This window comes from Cercospora beticola, chromosome 5 (genome assembly GCF_033473495.1).
Source record: "Cercospora beticola chromosome 5, complete sequence".
NCBI lineage: Eukaryota > Fungi > Ascomycota > Dothideomycetes > Mycosphaerellales > Mycosphaerellaceae > Cercospora > Cercospora beticola.
The window spans coordinates 3806624-3828319 of record NC_088939.1 but is presented as its reverse complement, the minus strand read 5'-3'; the positions used below and the strand labels follow the sequence as shown (position 1 = coordinate 3828319).

The 21696-nt window shown below is 53.0% G+C and overlaps 10 protein-coding genes across 10 annotated transcripts; 6 read left to right on the top strand and 4 right to left on the bottom strand.

Annotated features, from left to right (window-relative positions):
• Positions 1 to 82: 82 nt before the first annotated feature.
• RHO25_008677 (uncharacterized protein) lies at positions 83 to 3781 on the top strand (the record flags this gene model as incomplete). Its single annotated transcript, XM_023604484.2, has 1 exon — positions 83 to 3781. The coding sequence occupies one exon, from the start codon at positions 83 to 85 to the stop codon at positions 3779 to 3781; it is 3699 nt and encodes a 1232-aa protein (XP_023460809.1).
• A 1102-nt stretch (positions 3782 to 4883) lies between these two features.
• RHO25_008676 (uncharacterized protein) lies at positions 4884 to 6173 on the bottom strand (the record flags this gene model as incomplete). Its single annotated transcript, XM_023604483.1, has 2 exons — positions 4884 to 5627; positions 5715 to 6173. 2 exons carry the CDS (start codon positions 6171 to 6173, stop codon positions 4884 to 4886), a joined length of 1203 nt encoding a protein of 400 aa, XP_023460804.1.
• Positions 6174 to 6423: 250 nt separating this feature from the next.
• On the top strand, positions 6424 to 6762 carry TIM10 (protein transporter tim10; the record flags this gene model as incomplete). The annotated part of the gene is made up of 2 exons (XM_023604482.2): positions 6424 to 6524; positions 6579 to 6762. 2 exons carry the CDS (start codon positions 6424 to 6426, stop codon positions 6760 to 6762), a joined length of 285 nt encoding a protein of 94 aa, XP_023460803.2.
• Positions 6763 to 7392: 630 nt separating this feature from the next.
• On the bottom strand, positions 7393 to 7941 carry RHO25_008674 (uncharacterized protein; the record flags this gene model as incomplete). The annotated part of the gene is made up of 3 exons (XM_023604481.2): positions 7393 to 7458; positions 7510 to 7826; positions 7884 to 7941. The coding sequence occupies 3 exons, from the start codon at positions 7939 to 7941 to the stop codon at positions 7393 to 7395; spliced, it is 441 nt and encodes a 146-aa protein (XP_023460583.1).
• Positions 7942 to 9217: 1276 nt separating this feature from the next.
• RHO25_008673 (uncharacterized protein) lies at positions 9218 to 10891 on the top strand (the record flags this gene model as incomplete). Its single annotated transcript, XM_023604480.2, has 1 exon — positions 9218 to 10891. One exon carries the CDS (start codon positions 9218 to 9220, stop codon positions 10889 to 10891), a length of 1674 nt encoding a protein of 557 aa, XP_023460802.1.
• A 171-nt stretch (positions 10892 to 11062) lies between these two features.
• Positions 11063 to 11738, bottom strand: RHO25_008672 (uncharacterized protein; the record flags this gene model as incomplete). Its single annotated transcript, XM_065603089.1, has 3 exons — positions 11063 to 11392; positions 11451 to 11673; positions 11722 to 11738. 3 exons carry the CDS (start codon positions 11736 to 11738, stop codon positions 11063 to 11065), a joined length of 570 nt encoding a protein of 189 aa, XP_065459161.1.
• A 1492-nt stretch (positions 11739 to 13230) lies between these two features.
• RHO25_008671 (uncharacterized protein) lies at positions 13231 to 13839 on the top strand (the record flags this gene model as incomplete). Its single annotated transcript, XM_023604479.1, has 1 exon — positions 13231 to 13839. The coding sequence occupies one exon, from the start codon at positions 13231 to 13233 to the stop codon at positions 13837 to 13839; it is 609 nt and encodes a 202-aa protein (XP_023460808.1).
• A 739-nt stretch (positions 13840 to 14578) lies between these two features.
• On the bottom strand, positions 14579 to 14861 carry RHO25_008670 (uncharacterized protein; the record flags this gene model as incomplete). Its single annotated transcript, XM_023604478.2, has 3 exons — positions 14579 to 14602; positions 14651 to 14746; positions 14799 to 14861. 3 exons carry the CDS (start codon positions 14859 to 14861, stop codon positions 14579 to 14581), a joined length of 183 nt encoding a protein of 60 aa, XP_023460807.1.
• A 335-nt stretch (positions 14862 to 15196) lies between these two features.
• On the top strand, positions 15197 to 18389 carry RHO25_008669 (uncharacterized protein; the record flags this gene model as incomplete). Its single annotated transcript, XM_023604477.2, has 2 exons — positions 15197 to 15245; positions 15298 to 18389. The coding sequence occupies 2 exons, from the start codon at positions 15197 to 15199 to the stop codon at positions 18387 to 18389; spliced, it is 3141 nt and encodes a 1046-aa protein (XP_023460806.1).
• Positions 18390 to 18851: 462 nt separating this feature from the next.
• Positions 18852 to 20123, top strand: RHO25_008668 (uncharacterized protein; the record flags this gene model as incomplete). Its single annotated transcript, XM_023604476.2, has 1 exon — positions 18852 to 20123. The coding sequence occupies one exon, from the start codon at positions 18852 to 18854 to the stop codon at positions 20121 to 20123; it is 1272 nt and encodes a 423-aa protein (XP_023460805.2).
• Positions 20124 to 21696: the final 1573 nt, after the last annotated feature.

Here is a 21696-nt window from a genome sequence, read left to right as displayed (position 1 = left end):
TCACTCCTTTCATTCTTCGCCGCACCAAGTTTTGTGCGCCTCGATAATCCCACGTTGTGCGACGTGACTGCACTTTTTCACCATGCCGCGCCGCCAATTTGTGGCTGACCTTGAAAAGGTTCAGAACGGCCAACTTCCTCCTGGAATTTCTGCAGTTCGTGCTGGCGAGGATGATGGTCAGATCGAGTTCTCTTTTGCAGGAGCGCCCACTCCACTGACCGATGGACCGGTTACTGTGACAGCCATGGTCCCAGACCTGGGTGATTATCCTAAATCACATGAATACTACATTTTTGGTGGCGAGGACGCCCCTCGAGACATCAGTGCAGCTCTTGGCTCGATTCGTGGCATCAACAAGAAGACGGTGTTCGAAATGCTTGACATCGTCGCCAGCACACTGTGTAGAGTGCAGCCTGACCAAGACGGCGACTCACAAATGCTAGAGGACCAGCACGAGGTCGACGAGGACGAGGAAGAGGAAATGGTCGATGACGACGACGACGACGACGACGACGGCGATGTCTATGATTCGGACCATGAAATATTCGACGTCGACACACCTGCGCACAATCCAGCCTTCGCCACAAAGACAGTTCACACAACTCCGGACCGCACGTTCAGACAGCGAATTCGCGATGATCTCCGCGTCACAAAGGCTGCGGGCTTCAAAGTCGGTCATCTGGGCCATCTGCTTGACGGCAACTCAAGTTATGTTGCCGTGGCCATTCGGATTGCAAAGCTCGGCATCTCAGAAGAAGCCATGCAAGCATGGCAGATCGAGCCCAATGAGTACCTGACTCTGCTGATCCAATATCCCAACGGCTACAAGACCAACGAGCAGTTGCAGGGTTTCGAAGCACTTCGTTTGGCTCCCAACCTTGCAATACGGGTGGTAGTAGGGAAGCGCCCAAAGCCGACGATACAAGAAGCCATCAAAGCGTTCACAAACGTTCGTAAGACTGAGCGCAGCAGCATCAGCAGCACGGACCTACCATCGGCTGACGAACTGGACACCGAGGATTCGTCGATCCGCGACACATTCATCTCGAAGCCATTGAACGCACTTCTGCAGGAGCGCTTCGTGCCTATTCTTCGATCCCGAAGCATGGGATTGGACTGGAGAGGCGCAGAGCGCTGGTATGACGAGATGCAGGCCACTGCTGGCCCACAAGCAAATGCCGATGTGGTTCCTGACCAGCTGTATGTGCCAGAGCCGGTCAATGATGCTCTTCCAGAAATTGTACGGGCAGACCACTATCAAGCCGCTGGTGTTGTACAGTTTTCTTTTCCGTTGCTCGCCATGCAGTTTACACTGCGCCACTTTGTGCGCTGCACCGACTTCTGCTTGGTCTGCCACCGCAAGTTGGAGTCCGACGTTGAAGCAATCAAGCCCTACGTATGCGACAAGCCACTGTGTCTGTATCAGTACATGGCCATCGGCTTAGGGCCGAGCATCGAGCATGAAGTGATCGCGCAGCCGTACGTCGTCGATCTGTTGGTCTCGTTTTGTTACAGCAGCGCGGCGAACCGGAAGCTGAAAGACTTCCCTGATGGACTCTCACTGACAGTTCCCCCTGTTGGCGCCAACGACTACAATCCTCTGGGCTCCGAGTACCTTCCCGGACGCCATGGCACAAAGGCTGAGAGCCCTTCTAAGGTTCAGCGCCAGAACCAACCATTTCCAGTGTTCGAAGTTGGATTCGACCAAGCTGCGCGCGAACTGATTTTTTTCGACCGACCTGACGCATGCCCTGTTCGCCGAGGCGATTGGATTCTGCTCAATGCCTCTTCCATGGAAGGACAAGACCTGCATTGCCGAGTTTCTGACACCACGTATTTTCCTACCATTTCTGTTGATCCTCCAATCGTCTTGAACCAACAGCGCACAAATCCTCGTGGGCAGGGCGGGGATCTGCAAACACCGACCATGACGCCCATATCAACAAGAAGTGGCAGCCCGGCGCAAGCGACCGAGAAGTGGGTAAACGCAACTTTCCAGGTGTATGCGCAAGACTTTAGCAGTCTCGATGCTAACGGCAAGTGCCTCGCGATTTGTCGCTTGCTGGATACTCTACCAGCGGTAACAGAAATGCGCAGCTATCTGATCAAGCGGCAACCAGCCGATCTCCAGAGCTGGTCGGATCGCATCTCCTCGTCTGCTCTGAGCTTGCTGAGGTGGATCATCGCAAGCAACAGATCGTGCATTATGCAAGTTGATGGCAATGACTCAGTCACGGGTGACGGAACGGTGTCCACTGCTGGAGCATCCACTGTCTTTGGAAAGACGCAGGAGCGGTGTTATGGTATGAAAGACTACATGCAATTTCGCTTCGCGATGGGTGCCCCAGACAAAGAGCAGCGATTCATCACCGAAGTGCGCAACACTGCGACCCGTCTCAAACTCCAGCATCAGACCATCTTTGCCTGGCATGGATCGCCACTGTACAACTGGCACGGGATCATTCGAGAAGGCTTGCACTACAAGAACGCAGATCACGGCCGTGCTTACGGGGACGGTGTCTACCACGCGAAAGATGCCTCCACAAGCACCGGATATTCTGGCATGAACTATTATGGTTACGGAGCCAACACCACCATCCGCGGAGCATGGCCAAGCAGTGTTCTGAAGATATCGTCGGCTTTGGCACTGAACGAAATTGTCAATGCTCCAGCAGAATTCCAGTCTCAGAATCCATATTATGTGGTCAAGCAACTCGACTGGATCCAAACGCGGTACCTCTTTGTACAAGTGGCGCCAAAGAATGAGAATGTCAAGATCGGGCCAGAGGTTATGCCCCAGAATCCTCATCCTCAGGATCCTGCTCGGACTCCTACTGGTGTTGATAGAAATTCGGCCATCGTCATACCTGCATCTGCAATCAAGTCCGGAAAGAGGCCTGCACCGGCTTCGCCGCCGGGCACACCCTCGCTGGCCAAGAAGATCAAGTCTTTTGCGTTTGCGAAGCAGAAGTACAGTGGTAAAGCTGCAGACCCCGTAGTAATCGACGAGGACGATGATGTGCAAAGCATCATGACCGACATAGAAGACAGGGACCTCTTGAAAGACGAACTCGAAGAATCTCAGGCGCCTCGTGTCAATGGGAACTCACTGTCCAAGCAAGTCGTATCTCCACCAAAGACCGACTTTGTTCCAGGCTCGCTAGATTTTGGCACTTTACCTATCATGCCCATGCCCACCTACGCAACTCCGTCTGCAACGAAGCGCCTCATGCAAGAGCTACAGTCACTTCGAAAAGTGCAAGAATCCACGCCGCTGGTGGATCTTGGGTGGTACATTGACGTTGAAAAGATCGACAATGCTTACCAATGGATCGTGGAGCTACACTCTTTTCACACCATCGAGATCAATGGCAAGAAGCTACCGCTTTCGGAGGACATGAAGAAGCGTGACATCAAGAGCGTTGTTCTTGAAATTCGCTTCAACAAAGACTTCCCGTTCACGCCACCATACGTTCGCGTAATTCGCCCACATTTCAAGACCTTCGCACAGGGTGGAGGCGGCCACATCGTCATGGGAGGGGCGATGTGCATGGAGATGCTGACGAATACTGGCTGGTCGAGCGTCCTGTCGATGGAGTCAGTGCTGATGTCGATCCGCATGAACATCGCAAGCGAGCCCTTTGCCCGCCTCGAGGGAGGAGCTAGCCGTGACTACGGTGCAGTTGAGGGTGCTGAGGGATACATACGTGCTTGCCAGACTCACGGCTGGGAAGTTCCACCCGGCTTCAGGGAGATGGCGTTCAGCGATACGAAGCAGTAGAGTGGTCAATCGACTTTCAGCATAGAACTTGTACAATACGACGAAGAGTCCTCGGGAGTACAGAAACGCAAACGGACGAGCTCTTGATAGCATGGTGATGAATTAGCGAGGCGCTATGGAGAAAATTGGGACACATTTTGGGGAAGGGACGTTTCATCGCAAGGCAACTTTTGGTAGACACATACACAGGCAGAAACGCTCTTTCAACAAAATGGAACTTATAGTTTGGACAGCTTTCATCTGTCATATTGGCTTCTTCCAACTCCGATCTGTGCGGCGCGTTGGTGAAGGAGAGCTTACCGCCACGCAATGCGAAGTGGCTTTTACACATAACTCTGACCTTCCACTCGCTCCGTTGAGGACGTAAGCAGCAAGCAGCACAAGCAGAAGAGGACAAAGCTATCACGTTTTCTGACATTACTTTGCCCTCGAGCAGCAACCAAATTCGCGAACCGCAACAAGTTCTTGAACGTAGGTTTCACCTCGCCACCTCATCTAATTCTTGCCCAATGGCTGACGAAAGGAACCCCCCTTCTCTTCCCGAGCTCATGGCTCGCCTCCCTCAAGAACTCTTTGACCCAATCTACGACTACACTTTCCACATCCCCCCGGTCTCAGGCGCTCCGAGCATAACAAGAATCTCCATCGCAACGTACAAGCCTCCGCCAATTCTACAAGTCTGTCGTGCCATTCGAACGAAACTGGCTGCGCGATACTATAAAAATAGGGAGTTTAAAGGGCAGGCCGATGAGGTTGTTCTGTGGGCGCGATCGCTGCCGCAAGAGCACGCCAAGATGATAGAGGAGGTCAGAGTTTGGTACTCCCATGAAAACGAATTGAGACAGGGCACGGAGAGGAGGATACTGAGCCGGTTGACGCCAGCAGTAGTTCGCCGTGCGCATCAGTTCTTGTTGGAGATGAGTCGGACAGCTGTACCTGCGGCTGTTGTGAAGGCGATGTGAGTGGTGACTGGGGTCGTGGGAGCTGGGAGGGCGGTGGATGCTGAGTACCCGTTGCTTGCGTAGCATTATGCACTAGAGGGTCGTGCACCCATGGTGCCAGGTTGGAAATGCCGGGAAGAAGGCTCAGAGCTAAGTTGCCTTCACTCTGTTATCAGTCGCCACATCTTTCTCCCAATGAACTTTTTGACGCCTTCGTCGGCCATGACTTCATCGGCCAATCTGCCAGTGACAATGCTGCGCTCGTGTTCTCGACCAAGAACGTAGAATGTTTTCCAGGGCCCTACCCATCTGCCAGCATCAGGACCGGCCTTTGCCTTTCGAAATCCAGAATTTGGTCGGTCGAGTGTGAGGAACCAGTGACGTTGGTGGACCGATCCGATCGTGTTTGTGGCCCCGGAATAAGCGTTGTTTGCTCGTATTGCCGCATCTCCATCGTCTTCTGAAGCATTTGCAGCATCGAGGTGATCATCTTCGAGAGCTTCTTCTTGCTTCGAGCTAACCTTGGCTTCCGTATCGGGTTCATCTTCACTACTGGTGGCAATACTCGCTGTACGCGCCTTCGAAGGGTCAATGCGGCGCCTTTTGCGTACTGGCTTCTGAGGCTGGGCACTTCGGTCATTGTGTGAGGGCAATCGCAGAGCAATGGTATAGCCATAAGGCAAGCGAGATCCATGTAGTCGGAGGTGTATGTGACGAGACTGGAAGGCGTTCTTCAAGCGCTCGTTTTGGGGCTCTAACTTGGCAGGCTCCTGCTCTGCTTCGCACAACTCATCATCTGTGGTTTGAGTAGGCTTCTGCTGGGGTCGGTCGAGGACTTCGAATTCACCAATATCCCATATGAGAAGCGAGCCTGTGGCATGTGATGCTGATTCAATCAGATTATTCTGTCATCGTCAGCTCGTTGCGATAGTCTGTTGAAGGGGCAGGCGCGGAATAGTGTACATATAGTTCGCATTGTTACTATCACCTACCCATAGATTATGGACTCTAGTCTCAATTGCCATCCTGTTTGGTCGAAGACTATTCGCGTTCCCGGGCAAGCCATAGGGTATGGCCCAGCTCACCGAGCTCGTCTCGGAGAATTGCAGGCGAAGATCATAGTGGACACCTGAGATCGGATGATCGTGCTGATGAATCACGAAATGGGCTCCTTTAGCATGCTGATTGCGAAGATACAACTTTCGAAAATGCTCGATTGTGATTCTAGGACCTGAGCTGGGCCTCAACGCAGCAGACAAATGCTGTACAAAATAGGTCAGATGATCTCGGATCGCAAATTCGTGCGCTTCAATCTTTGCGGCTTCTGACTTGACGGGATGATGATCTTGCGGCTCATTCTGCTCACTGCTGGCAAGAGCGGTTGAGCGTTTTCTCAGCGGCGGCGGCGAGACATCTCGTACGAGCGTGGCCGGCTGTGCTTTCGTTGACATGAGGCTTTGCGGTGTGCATATGGCTTCATCAAACCATCATCTTGTTCTGGATGTTGTTGAACGTTTAGGCGAGGAAACGCGTGAAGTGCACGGCGATGACATCCCCGTTTTCTTGGCACGAAAGTTGAAGCTGGAAGCTGCGACTCGCAGCTCGCGCATCCATCTCCGGTAACACTTGTACGACATCAACAACGAGCTCTGCCATTCCATCCGATCAATCGCTAGCAGTCAAAATACCGGAGTCGCAAACATGTCTTTCCTCGGATTCGGTGGCCGACCGCAGCCTTCATCGACGGAGAAGATTGCAGCTGCAGAGGCAGAGATTGAGATGGTCGGCAACATGTTCAACCAGTAAGCTCGTACTATTCAGATGCGCTCGATCTTTGGCTAATGATTGTGTCTCAGGCTCGTCGACACATGCACAAAGAAGTGCATCCCCAACAACTACCGCGAAGGCGAACTGAACAAGGGCGAATCCGTCTGCCTCGATCGATGCGTCGCGAAGTTCTTCGAGGTCAACATCAAGGTGTCAGAGAAGATGCAAGGAGAGGCGCAGGCGAGACAAGGAGGTGGTGGATTCATGAGGTAGAGCAAGAGTACTCAGCGGATGATGGAAGAGACCCCAGGGGCTGCGAACGGGAATGCATTGCATTGAAAGCGCTTGCGTTTGATGGCGCAATGCGGCCGACGCGACTTCGTGCGGTAATGTAGTTTCCGCGGAGTCGGATGCCATTGGTATTGGAGACTGGGCGCAATGGGATGCGTTCATGTACAACAGGCTTTGGCGTGGAAGGCACGCAGGCAGTAAAGCATTCGGCGAGGGCAAGGCGATGGCTCGGAGCAGAGATTGCGATGCACATATACCATGAGGCGGTCCGTGTCGGACGCGGAAAGAAACCCAGCTTTTACAATCGAAATTCCTTTGGGCAACACCAACCCTAGACCTGGTCATCACATTATGGTGCGAAGCAAACATTTGAGGGACATAGCACATTCGCACTATCAGACCATGCAAGTCGAAGCAGGATGTGGGTACGCATTGTGATGGTAATCATGTGAGCAAGCATTATGCTCTGTCGTTGCACGCCTATGTACACGAAATGGCGCGGCTGTGCGCGAAACAGAGAGATCCTCTTCTGCCGGCTTCTGTGCCTGGTCTTGGTATCGAACTCCATTGTCCTCCGCTATGCAAATCAAATAGGTATCATGGGTCATCAAATCATGCCTTCTCCTGTCGTCTCCGATCGATCTTCCGTGGTAACGTCCATGGAACGGCACATATGACCTAAGAGCATGTCAGCTGGAGATCATGATTCACGCAATCGATAGTACTCACCTCGCCTTCACTGTAGGCCCAGAAATATACAATAATCGCAATGAAGTAATATAAAGCTGGATTCGTCGCTTGATAGAGTAGAAGACTACTCAGACTCGCCAGCGGTAGCCACATCAGTCGGACCTCCATAGATTGATGGATCGCCGTGCCAGCGACGAATTTGAGCGGCCATTCGTAGGCCAGAGTTATGATCCCCACGACGAGGTTGATGGTTTGTAGTATAGGTATCGGCTTGACGGCATGATCAAAGTTTTTCGTCAAGAAGTCGAAGAAGAACTTCGGCCAGAAGAAGCCTTCTATTGCAGCGGCAATCTGGTCTGCGAGGTTCATTAGCATCCACGAAGAACTGGCATTGCGACATTGTTCTCGCGTACATATTGCGGCAGTCAAGCAGATGAGACGAGCCCAATGGTTCTTGATCAGCTTGCCCATGATGAGCTGCGGCCGGTCTCACACTCTGCTAGCACTGAATGCTATCGTCTCGATCTGCGAATTGGCATGGTCTGGGTAGCGTGAGACAGAAGAGGTCGAGCTGGGTGGCGAGGATGCGCGAGGAGTTGTCCTAAAATGGGATGTGGTAGATCGCTCCCGAACGTAAGGCTTACAGCATGCGGAGCAAGCAGAGAAGAAGTCTATGCGAGCCGCAGCGAAGTGTATATGCAGAGTGATATCGGATCGAAAGGAATACGGAAATCTAGGCTGCCGAGCACCTACCAAAGAAGCGATCAAGACGCGGACACCACACGATTTTGCTTGGCGGCTTGAATGGGCTGACTCGTCACAGGACGGACAGGACAGGACAGCCACGAAGCTGGAAGCGCTTCTGGCGCGATGCGTGGCAGATGCGGTGGGCATTGCATATTTCTGGTGCTGTAAGCGCCGAATGAAGTCGTCTTGTAGCTCTCACGGAAGATCATTGGCTGAGAGAGAAAGCGGAGCGGCTTGTCGCTGCCGAGGCTTCGACTTGGCTTCTGGTGAGCGTACTTCGCTGCGGTGGTTATATTTACTCCTGTGCTGCGTCTCGTGATCTCGAGGTAGGTCAGCAGTTGGCATAGCATGGGAACCAAGTGCAGTCGTCGAGACGCGCTGCAAGCATGCGGCACAGCAAACAACATTTGGAGGGAAATCGTCCACAAAGCCAGTGGTCCAGCTCACCAATGAGAATGAGGCTATTTGCCAAGCGCACTCGCTAGCGTGGGCGGTTAGAGATGCAGGTGCAGGGCTGCCGAAGCGCCCCGTCGTGCTGTGCGTGCTGCAGGCACACGTCGTGAACTTTGCACCACGCCCACTCGCCCTCACAACCTGCAGCAATTGCATTCTGAGAGGCTGGAATCGCTGTTGGGCTAACCGATGGCGGCCCACGAGCACACGGCCGCCCGGCTGTTCTGCTGCACCGTGTGATCGGTATCGGCCAGGCCTGCTTCGAGAAGGTTGGTCTTCGTCTTTTCATTTATCTTGACTTTGCATAGTTATGCTGTCTTAACAGGAGTGAGGTCTGCTCAATCACTCTGCCGACTCTGTCTTTGAGCTTGTGCCTGCTCACCAGGACACGCAGCTCGCGGCAGACGCGTTGCAAAGGGGAGAGTGGCGGTAGAAGTCGAGACCATTAAGACCTGGCCGCACTCTGGTGTCGATCCGGATTCCCTCATAGCAACTGGAGCACAGCTGGTCAAACTCGCACGATCCGAATAACAGCAAGACCAGCGACATGGCTGTGCCAAAGAGGAAATCATGGCTGGCGTCCCAGTTCACGCCACGGAAGCTCATATTTTACACGCTCTTCCACGGGATACATATCGCCATCTTCATCATCGGATGGTGGAAACAGGTGACTGATCAGAGACTGGCGCCACTCAACACGCTGCAATTCAGTGTCTGGTTCTCGCGAGGAGCTGGCTTGTGTCTATCAGTTGATACGATGCTTATCGTCTTGCCAATGTGTCGCAACATCCTGAAGGTTGTCCGGCCGAAAATACGATGGCTTCCACTAGATGAGAGTCAGTGGTTCCATCGCCAAGTGGCATACAGCCTCCTGCTATGGACGATCGTACACGTTGCATCCCACTACGTCAACTTCTTCAACGTGGAGAGAAGCCAGATTCGGAAAGAGGCTGCCCTGGAGATTCACTATCATCAAGCTGGAGGCATCACAGGCCATGTCATGCTCTTGTGCATGCTGTTGATGTACACCACCGCGCATGCCAAGATCCGTCAGCAGAGCTTCGAGACCTTCTGGTATACGCATCACCTGTTCATCCCATTTCTGCTTGGAATGTACACGCATGCTACCGGCTGCTTCGTGCGAGATTCTGTCGAACCACACTCGCCCTTTGCTGGCAAAAACTTCTGGGGACACTGCATCGGCTACCAAGGTTGGCGTTGGGAGCTGGTAGGCGGTGGCATCTATCTTTGTGAGCGCGTGTACCGCGAATTGAGGTCCCGTCGCCAGACCGAGATCATCAAAGTCGTTCGCCACCCTTATGATGCCGTCGAGATACAGTTCCGAAAGCCGAGCATGCGATACAAAGCAGGACAATGGCTATTCATCAACGTGCCATCAGTCTCAAAACATCAGTGGCATCCCTTCACAATCACTTCATGCCCATTCGATCCATATGTCAGCATTCATGTTCGCCAAGTTGGCGATTTCACTCGATCTCTGGCGAACGCGCTAGGAGCTGGACCGGAGCAGCAAGCACTGTACGATGATCTGGATCCGATGGGCATGTACGAAGTAGCACTCAACAATGGCCAAGAGATGCCACGTTTGCGAATTGACGGGCCTTATGGAGCGCCGGCAGAGGATGTCTTCGAAAATGAAATCGCAGTTCTGATTGGCACTGGAATCGGCGTTACACCTTGGGCCGCAATCTTGAAGAACATCTGGCATATGCGACTTTCGCCAAACCCACCGAAGCGTCTGCGAAGAGTTGAGTTCATCTGGGTCTGCAGGGATACGACATCGTTTGAATGGTTCCAGGCTCTCCTTCAATCTTTGGAAATGCAGAGCAGTAACATGTCCGGCGGAGAAGCCGGTGGTCAACAGGAGTTCCTGCGAATCCATACCTATTTGACACAGCGCATGGATGTGGATACAGCCCAAAATATCGTTCTCAACAGTGTTGGCACTGACAAAGATCCACTTACCGAGTTGTCGAGTCGCACGAATTTCGGCAGACCAGATTTCAACAGGCTCTTTGTGGCAATGAGGGAAGGAATTATGAACCAGAAATATCTCGCGGGAATACAGGACCGTAAAGGAAAGGCCGAGGTGGGCGTCTACTTCTGTGGGCCCAACGTCGCTGCAAGAGACATCAAGAAGGCGTGCAAGCAAGCGACGGTTCCTGGTGTGAAGTTCAAATTCTGGAAAGAGCATTTCTGAGCTATACATCGATCGGTTACAAAGCCTTGGCCTCCACATACTTGCTTGCGCGGTCACTCAATTTCGGCCAAATACCAGGCGCCGTTTCGGTTCCGCCGTGTTGAGAGCGTTGCAAGACAACTGGTCGAGCATTGCCCTGGCGGATCTACCAACTTGCCAAACCTGTCTCATTTACTCGTATGCCGTTGTGCGCATGCGCTTAGCGTCTGACTCCGAATCTTCATTTTCGTCTTCACGCTTCCTCTTGCGCAGGCCGTCCGCTAGCTCTGCGACAACCGCATTCGGAGATCGAGATATTCCTGGAGTGGAAATCGCACTCTCTGCGACTTCGGGGCGGCGAGACCGCTTGTCTTTGTGCGCAAACTTCTCCTGCTGCAGCTTCCGGAAGTCTCTCGCACGCATGGACTTCGCCTCAATCAACGGAACTCGCTTCCCGGCGACGTGGTGGTACTCATTAGCGCCCTTGGTGCTCGCCTTGTGTGCATCTGCCGCATTTCGCCACTGTTGGTTGGGTATGGGGAAGCCGTCCTGGTCGAAGGGGGGGGCGGTCTTCTTGTACAAATTCGCCACTAGCGGTAGTGCTCGCCTCGAGCCAGGCGTTCACATGCGCATGCAGTTGGTCGACTTTTGGCCGGAGCTTCTCGAGTTGCGCCTTTGCCCTTGCGAACCGATATCCGTACTTGCGAGCTTCGCGCTTCAAGGCCTGAACATTCTCCTTGGCCTTGTGGACGGCCGCTATGTGCTCATTCTTAGCGGTCTCACGTATCTGTTCTCGCGCAGTTCTAAAGGCCATCAGCACATTTCTAGGCATCTGCTTCGAGTTGACTCACTGCTGAGCAGCTCGCATGGTGCCTCTGCCCCCTGCTGAGCCGAATCGGAGGGTCCGCCATCCTGATTGTTGCAACTGTGGGAAAGGCTGGCGCGGTGACGAAGTGAAGAGGTAATGCGACTTGTGTATCGCGAAGATGAACTTAGAAAGGAAGGAGGCGGGCTGATTTCTGATGACGTGCCCTGTTCACTCCAGGTGAATGCCTCGAATGGCACACCGTTGAGCAACTACTGAGCAAGACTGATGTAGAGAATTAGCGCCTTTCAATGCAATGGACTCCACTACACAACTTCGCCCAAAATGCTGAATGCCGATCCACGCTATGAACACCTTTACAGCTCGTTAAAGTAGGCTCGCAGCAGAAGCGTCCGTCTCATTACCGTCGAGCCGGGCTCGAAGTTGTTCTTTGCGTGTAATGTGAGCCACCGCGTAAAACCAGGGCCAAGTCCGGCTCTTGCTTTCTGCTAGGCACTGGTATTTCCCAGGGGCGAGCTGAAGGATTGTGCCAGTCCAGCGGCAAACAAAAGCGAAAAGGGGCGATTGTTCGAGCTTGCGCTCGATACTGGTCAGTGCAACGACACAAAAACTACGGACCACCACATGGATGGTCCGTAGAAAGGCTCCCGACCGCATGACATATTGCCGAACCGTTGATACGTTTCGGCCAATATATCATTGTGGAGGTTGAGTAGCCTTTTTTCTCAATTCAGTTGTTTGATGTTTAATCTTACTGAATCGAACGGAGTTACTTGTATGTGCTTGCCAACCATGATCCTCCATCGGAAGCAATGAACAAGGTGGCTCGCAAAGTTCGTATGAGCGCGCGTTGACGCTTGAGCTACAGAGGTAGGCTCTTTGATCTGGTTGGTCAAGTCACGCTGCTGTTGCTTCAAATAGCTTCACCTGTGGCTTTCAGCTGATTCTTGGCATTGCGCCAAGGACCAGTTCAACTCAACTTATTTTTGCAATTTCTAGTAAACAGCGATGCTTCAGCTGAGGGTCGAGCGAACGCGAAAGAGGCAAACAATACAAAGCGGGCGTGCACTGGGATTCCCGCGTGATGCAGAGCGATGGGATAAAAAAACTTCAGACTACCACAGGGGCAGTCTGAAGAAAGGCTCTCGAGTGAGATATTGTCGAAGCACGAGGGCTGGATCAATAACTCAAGCCATAGAGGCTGAGTAACTCGTTTTCTCGATGCAGTCTTTTGACTTGCTAATCTTACTGCACCGAACTGATTTACCTGCTCGTGCTCGCCACCAGGATCCTTCCGCAGAGAGACCGTGAAACAGATGGTCCGCAGAATTCTTGCGTATGCGCGTTACGCTTCAGCTAGAGAGCCTAATGCCTTGCTGATGTCTTTGGTTGAGTGAATGGGTTTGTCATCTCGACCAAATAGACTCATCTACGGCTTCCAATTGATTCTTGGCACCGCCAGTCATACAAGTCAAGTTTGCACAAGTCTTTGTTCTTTCAAACAACAACAACTACAACTACAACGACCTCAGGAATGGACTCGAACACACAAGGCAAGATGGACAAGGAGGCGCAACCCACTGCCAACACCCGCAACAAAAAGCACTACGTAACGATGTGTACGACGATGATGGAGCACTGGGGCTGTGACATCAAGAAAGCCCTCCCAGCAGACCTTGCCCCACGCAAACGAAACCCCAACGGCAGTCGAGTCGCCATATCTCAGCATCACGACCGAGCGAGACTGCACCCAAAAGAATGGACTCGAACCTTCTGCACACAGCTCACCCTCCTGGCCAGCAACACGATGCGTGGGCATGAATTAGTAATCAAGGAACTCCGCAAACAGGTCAAGCTGCGCCAGAAGCAGAAGACGCATCCTCTTCACTATGTGCGCGAGCTCCTGACGAGCGAGATTGATATCGTCATTGAGCACTTCTCGAGACAAGAATACAATGCGGACCGGAAGAGCGTTGACCCCACCGAGGATGGGTTCGATTTTGCGGAAATGAGTGAGGATGAGACGCGCAGCAAGATCAGGCGTATGAGAGAGCTGCGGCGCAGCCAGAGGACTGGTATGCGGGGAGAAGAGGCAGTCATCAACCCCGAGTCGGCGGAGAAAGGTAAGGGCGAAGCCGATTGATAGGATGACATCTGGACTCGATGTTCATGTTTGCAAGAATTGAAAGTGGATAGAGACTTCGGGAAATGTCGGCCATCAGCAGGGGTCTAGGCGAAGTCAAGGACTTACTTGTGGCTGTTCGAGCGATGTTGATGCTATAGACGGGCTGTGCTTCTTGCGCTCGTAACGCAGTACGCGCTCAGCAATTGATCATGCAGCACCTCAGATGCAGTTTTTCGGCGAGAGAGCATCGTATGACCATTCATGCAATTTCCCACTCGTGCAGATGCTTCTGGAGCTCGTGAAGGGCTGACTCGAGACCTGATATCCGAACGCTGTGCTCTCCATTTCCGAATGCTGCTATCGCTGACCTCCTCGATGGTCTTCATCTGCGATGGCTGGACAGCGGAGGCCCACTCTGGAAGTACTGTGGCAGTCTGGCAGTAGCATGTGGCAGCAACTCCGTTTTGTAGTCTGCTCGTAGCCTTGACACGAGTGGCAATTTCGACTCGGGCGCTTACGCGAGCAAGGCCAACTCGGTCCGTGATAGCGATACGACCTGATTCTGTCGAGATTCTGAAAGCACAGTCGGGCACGATGCAGCCCAATTGCCGCGGGCCTATGATCTGTGCCGGAGTGAGATTGGTCGTAGTGGTAAAATTTATAGTAAAAGTCTTCTCGGCCTCAGGGAGTGCAATATGCCTCTCAAGTGAGTTCAAAATAATCTTTGCTCTATCGTTTGGGTATCATTGGATGATCATTACGACTTTCTACCGGCGGCTTTCTGTTCCGTTGTAAGCACAGATATATTTAGATCGGTATGAATACATACAATATAGCAATCCTTCAGTGCCAGAAACTCCTTCGCGCACATATCTTTTTTGACGTTCTGGTAATTGGCCGCCACGCATTTGCCGTATACTGCTCCCTGGTCGTCGTTAGTATCTTGTCGATGAGACAAGCCCTGATGGCATGCATACTTCTGGTGAGCATTTGGCCGCAGCCTCTGCGAACTTTTCGATCGGCCGTGTTCTCCCAGGCATTGTGAAACTTTGGTTTTGCGAGAAGTGAAGAGAGCGAGTGAGGTTGGATGTCGTCAGGAATGTGGATTCTGTCGGCAGATTTCCGATTGGTCATGCGCTGCGCTCGCAAGAACCACAACAAAGCGCGCGGAACTCGAGCGACGGGCGCGTGTGAAATGCGACTCTCGCTCTCACTGCGACACGCGCACATTTCTCAACTTCGACAGCTCATAACTTGCATGTCATAGTGCTTGTGCAGCTTCCGCGACCACGCACAAGCCTCAATGATCAGCCGCACCCGATGACCAGAACATACTCGAAGCGCGTGCGCCGGAAACTCGTAGGCCAAGTCGTCGATGAATGGTTACCCTCATGACCGCGAGCTGCCCGAGCTGAGCAACGATCGTAGGTTCACAACGCGTCGCGATCGCGTAATGCTGGCTGACGACGCGTACAGAAATCGAGACACTCTACCAAATATGCGTATCCGCTACGAAATCTGCCAGTCCTCCCATCAAAGCGCTCTTCACCGAATATGATGCCTACGTTGAAGATCAAGGGCTCGATCCAGGCCACGAGAATGCGCTCTTTCGCTGGGTCTGCACCATTGGTGACAGTACGCGACAGCAGCAGAAGGCAGGGCAAAAGGCTGATCTGGTACGCGGGCTGAGGAGTGTGCTTGCCGCTCAAGGAATTGAAACTGTGCTTGATGACGAGGAAGAGGATGAGACGCGATCTTTACGTGTCTCATACACGCCGCCCAAGAAGAGAGAGTTAAAGCCAGGAAGGCGTGTCTCTTTTGGCGATGCACAAGTCGAGGAGACATGGTTGAGTGAGCACACCGAATCGCTTCGCCCGCTCCCAGAACTGGCGCAGAATGGACTGCTGAGTCATCCGCCACGCAGAGGTAGAGATCTGGTGAACGCGCAAAGAGCACGTTCGACAAGCAGCTCTCATATCTACAGATCTCAAGACCCGGCATCGAAGCAATATCAGCCAGGGTCACCACTGTCGAATCGGCATTCGGACTTTGAGGAACAGAAAAATCCGACACTGGTCTTTGAAGTCTCACAAACGCAATTAGAACAGAATGCGGAGGCCTTCTACACCACTAGCGAATGGCGCTCAGCAAGACGAATGCTTCACTTGTGGCATGACACAGCACTGGAGCAACGGAGTCAACGTGCCCAGGCTTGGGATTTTGCTTTGAATCACGATCGGCGAAAGCTACTCAAAGAGTCCTTCGACACCCTTTTTGCTGCATTTCAAGAACGTCGCATCGAGCGACAACGTGCGCTTGAAGCTCAGCGTTGGGAAGAGGAGCAGCAAGCTCGTGAACGAGAGCGTGAAGCTGAACTCGTGCGCAAGTTGCAGGAGTATAGGCGACAGCGCGATGAACAGTACATTTGGAAAGCCTTCAGTAATTGGTATGAGTCGCTGCAGTACCAGCGGCGATGCCGTGAAGTTGCTAAAGAAGGAATACTCAAGATCCGATACTTTGCCAAGTGGCGCCGGCTGACGATTGACAACGCCACAAAAGCGCGCAGCATACTGTGCAGGAAGTACTTGAACCTTTGGCAGACCAAGACAATAAGGCGTGCTCTGGTCGCCGAGCAGGCCGAGGCGCATTACGAAGAGACCTTGACGAGACGCTGTTTGCAGCGCTGGTTCTGGGACTTCTGCGCTCGTCGTGTGGAGGGCTGGCGCGAGCAAAGATTACAGCAGAGGACTTTCGGCTACTGGCTCGCAGAATTACAACGCCACCGGACACAGCAGGAACAGGCTCAAGAATTCCGCAGAAGAAAGCTCCTCGGTTCAACACTGCACATTCTCGCACGAAGGAAAGACGACTTGCAGCTGGCTTTTCAGACTGCCGAACGGTTGTCTCAGCGAAGTCTGACCACGCGCTGCTTCAAAGCCATCGTACTGCGCGCGAGGCTCACCCCACGAGAGGTGACTTTGACAACGAAAGTGAACCTCGATTTGAAACGCAAGGCGTTCAAGACATGGCACTTGCACCTCACGCTCATACAGCAAGCCATCGAGAAAGATCGCAAGCGTATTTTACAATCCGCATGGACCAATTGGAATGATGCGCTGCGTTGCAAAGCCCTTGCCCAGCGTATTGACGAGCGGGTGTTGCTCGAGAGCCTCTACAAGTGGGTACTGCAGAGCCGAATAAAATCCTTCCAACGGACTCGAGATGAGAGATTAGTGCGGCGGACGCTCGATGGCTGGACTTCTGCGGTGCGCGACAAGACTGCCAGTCTATCACGAAGCAAGCACAGCTTTGAGGAAAATCAACGATGGAGACTCTTGCGTTTTGGCATGACTAGCCTCAACAGAGCGCTCCGGCAGCGAGAAGACGGAGAGCGTGCAGCAGTCGAATTCGCGAATAGCCGAGCATTGCCAAATGTCCTGGAGACATGGAAAGAACGCACTGAACACGCCCGCATGCTCGCCAAGTGGGCTACTGATGCACGCTTCTACGTCCTCACTACACGAGCTCTCAAGCTATGGCGCGACAAGACAGAGGAACACAAACACATACGGCGTCGAGATGCATACGCTCAAATCCGATCAAGGATCAAACTCAGGCTGGTCAATCAATGCTTCCATCGTCTCCGTCTGAAGAGCAATGAGATACGAACTATGAACGAGGCCGCTGGCCAGAGATCGCGGGTTCGCCTCTACGCAATTGGCACGGATGCTTTTGATAAGATCCGAGAGAAGACAGCACATTATGGAGAGCTTGCTACTGCGGCCGAAGCCATGGATCGTCAAAAGCTCCTTGGCTCTGCTCTATCTGCTCTGGTGAACGAGCACATCGACCTGCAAGCATTGGATGAGCAAGCCAACCTCTTCCGACAAGAGACCGATCTTGCACTTCTCGCTAGCGCTCTGAAACGCATCCAATGGGCGACATTCACAGCCTCTCGCCGTGGCGAAAGCGCTGATGCACTCTGGGCTCGTAATCGTGACCAACACATCAAGCATATGCTGCGTCATTGGGCGGCACAAGCCAAGGCGCGCAAGACTGCACTAAACACACAGCAAGAGGCTGGTGACAGTCCTAGTCTGCGACCTGCCAGCCGCGTGGCCGCGAGATCTGCTGAACGACCAAGCTTTCCCAGCTCGCCTCCTACTGCGACGCCCGGCTACATGCGTACGCCTTCAAGGTCAAGGAGGACCGGCCGTTTTAAGCCTCTGCCGACTCCAGCGCACTTCACGCCCTTTGCTTTCGATCAGTCATACCTCGTCACGACGCCAGCTCCTACAGCGGGCGTCGAACTGCGGACAGCAGTGGACGAAGCTGAGACGACAGATGTCTTTGAAGGCTTGACTCCTCAGGTCACACCATTTGCTCGGAAGCTGAGAGCAGGCGGGATCGGGGTGACACCAGCACGAGCACCGCCAAGTGCTCTTAGAAGCAGTGTCTTCGGCAGATCGATGGGTCCCGGTGGAACCGCAAAGAGCGTGCGTTTTGCCAGCTCAAGTCGCTTTTCCGGCAGACTGCAGAGGCTCAGTAACACCGGCGAAAATTCGTAGCAAGACCAAATAATGAATGAATCCAATCGATGAGAACACCAGTCCACCGTCGTAGCGCGACGTTCACTTCTGGGACATGAAGCCATTTGAAAGGCAGATCCTGCTTGCTGCAGTCTCACCGTTAACCCAGCATAGATCCGTGTTAGCCAAGCGCCTGAGTGGCTTGCATGACACACACCGGCTGTGCAACATCAAATGCCCTGGAACTGGACATTGTGCCGTGGGCTGCAGAAACAACAGGATGCCCTTCAAGATGAACGACACGGGTGCGTGCAGGAACGCACGTCGCTCGTTACCAAACAATACACATGTTGCGAACCAGAGCCGTTCCGACATGGCATGCTCAAGATCCTCTGTGTCTGCATTCGACTATTTTGCGAGACTTCCTGATGCAGAAATCGGCTCATGATCTCAATACACACAGTGCAAATGGTCATGCTGTTTGCTAGACGCATCATCATCATGCCTGCAACCTCGATTTCGACCACGCCACACGAGGATGGAAATCAAGTGCAGGCGACCGTCGCTGGAAACACACCCAGCATGACCACATGGCGCCACGATACGAACGCATCCTTGCATCGCTCTGGCCTTTCACTGAATCGCAGACTCGCGATCCTCGTGATAGTACCACTTTGTCTGCTCTTCCTCTTTGCGATCTTCGGCGTTGTGCTTTATGCTTCGCGGAGACGACGGTCGAGCAGACACAGAATTAGGAGCAGGCACGAAAGCGTCGCTGAACCATACTGCGATGACAATATTGAGCCTGATGAATCGCCATCTGCTTCGCCGAATCAGTATCGAGATTTCACAGCAGCCGGACTTGAGGAGCATCACCATACGCCCACGAAGCAATCAGACGATGCATTATCGATGATCACAGAAATACCTACGAATTCGGTCAGGACCTCAGTGGAGAGCGATCGAGGAAGAAATGTGCCTACGCTTCATTCTCAACGCTTGCCCTCCTCGGTAAGCTCGCGTTCGCAGACACTAGATGCGCTGGAGAGTGCCAGCGACGACGATCTGCATGGTAATCTCAGCGGACTCGACGAGGACCCGTTCGTCGATCGTGCGGCCCTTTCTGGAGCTGATCACAATCAAGAAGTTTCCGAGCCAGTGTCTCCGCTGTCACAGCCTTTGCACAGCAGACCGAGAGTTGATACAGCAGCAAGCTCGGTAAGCAACACATCTGCCTCGTCGGGCTCCTCGCAAGCCCCCGTCACTGCGATCAACACTGGTGGAAAGAAGGGATACAATATGGACAGCAATGGACAGGAAGGAAAAATTGCCCAGTCGGGAGATTTGCTGTCTGCCGAGAATGTAGGACGAATGACTGCAACCGATCCTCAAGAGCGTCTGGACGCTGCAGAGAGAGGAAGATGCAGACTGCGTTCTGATCCGATCAATACTGCCCGCAGCAGTAGTGTTAGCACGCGACAGTCGAGACTTCGAGCCGCGGACATAGCGCGCTCGCCAGGATCAAGGGGCGAATGGAGCAATAGCAGAAGTCCGCAGGCCGAAACATCAGCCTCGATAGACAACTTAACGGAATCTTTTGAAGCGCGAGGCGACAGTCATCCTCCACCGCCGCCACTACTGGATCGGAATTCGTGGCTGGGAGAACGAAGACGACAGGGTGGAGAAGTCCCAGAAACGACGTCGCCATTGTCATCGCCAGATGACCCAAAGACGCACGAAGGATCTTCAACCGACGGGAAACAAGTTCTGTGACTGCCTCAGAGACACAAAGTGACATGCAAGTCTATGCAAGTCCTGCACTCTGTTTGCGACCAGGCTCCTGTAGCCATCGAAGCAATTTGTACCTGATCATTGACGTTCACGCATTCTCATTCTCTCCTCTCGCTCGCCTTCTGATTTCCCATGAACCATCTCACGAGGAGTACGAGCGACAACGACCCGCGGCTACACTTACTCCCACACCGTGCAACTACCCCTCTTGTGCAACCTGTCGTGCGACCTCTGGTCATTGAAGCTGAAACAGTTGCACTTACTTGTCCAAAGCTCATGGTAAGCGAGCAAATGAGCGTGAAAAGCAGGTCTTTTGTGCAATGAAGGGCTCTGCAAGATAAAATCCTGCAGCAGTTCCGCACGACATGCGCGTAGTCTCCATGCTTTGTGAGTTTTCTTGCTCATGTTAGCTTGGTATGGATGAAAGGTGTTCTTGATCGCTGGTGTGTCGCTCGAGGGAAGAGAGCTCTGTTTTTTGTTTGTCGCCTCACACGACTTCCAGTGTGCGTTGTGATTTGACGTGAATTCAAGCTGATCAGCTTTCTGTCTGACTGCTGTGCTCAACGCCTCTGCAGCTCCGCAGGTTCTGACACAACCACACGACAATCTTGCTTGCGTGCTTCTTTGTGTGATGGAGTGCGCGACGTGTCCGATGCGTCGCACTTAGATACCTGCTATTACCTTGAGACTGCAGAACGAAATTTGCATCGTGTCTGCATCGTATCATCTCCCGCGAGCGCAAAGTTGGGGATCATAGTTGGTCATTATCGCGCTTCTTGCAGCGGGTAGATCAAGCAATACAGGATGCAGCGGCAAACTCTGGCGCGGGTTCAGCGCAGGACTGCAGCAGATGAGCAGATCTTCGGCACTTGGGAGAGCACCGTGCAAGCGACATGGTCACCGACGAATCCGTCGGATGCAAGCATTATTAGTTTTGACAAAGCACCAACGCCTTCGCCGAATTCCGTGTTCAGTATACGGACATCAGAACTTACCTCCTTCGAGACGAGTCGAACGATTTCAGCTTCGCAGCGATCGATCGACCTGTCAACGAAGTCGCCAACAAGAACAAGCTGTAGTCGTTGCTTCACGACAAGTGTGGCGCCAACCGCGGTACCTGCGACAAGCGGCGATGTTATAGCAGACGATGTCCGAACACCACTGCTTGTTGTCGTTGCGATTTTTGGCACGCTGGGTTTAGCGGTACTTCTAGTCCTGGCATGGCGCAAATGCAATCGTCGCCGCAGGACCAAGAACGGGACAGAAAAGGCCTGCCTGCATGGTCATAGTAACATGGAGCCGGATGTGTCTAGATCGATACCGGAAAGCCTGGCTCGAGAACGTCTCGTCAGGAAAGAAGGTAGTCTCGTCGGACCAACACTGTTGCCTACCAGATCAAGTTCGCCCACGCTAGTTTCCGTGTCAAGTACGATCGGCCTAGATGGCAACGCATTTGCAAAAAAGAGTCCTAGGTTCTCTTCTGATGCGATGGCTTGCCATTCTGGATTCGTGGCGAGGCCAGCTGATCGACCTTTACCTCCGCTTCCGCGGGTGA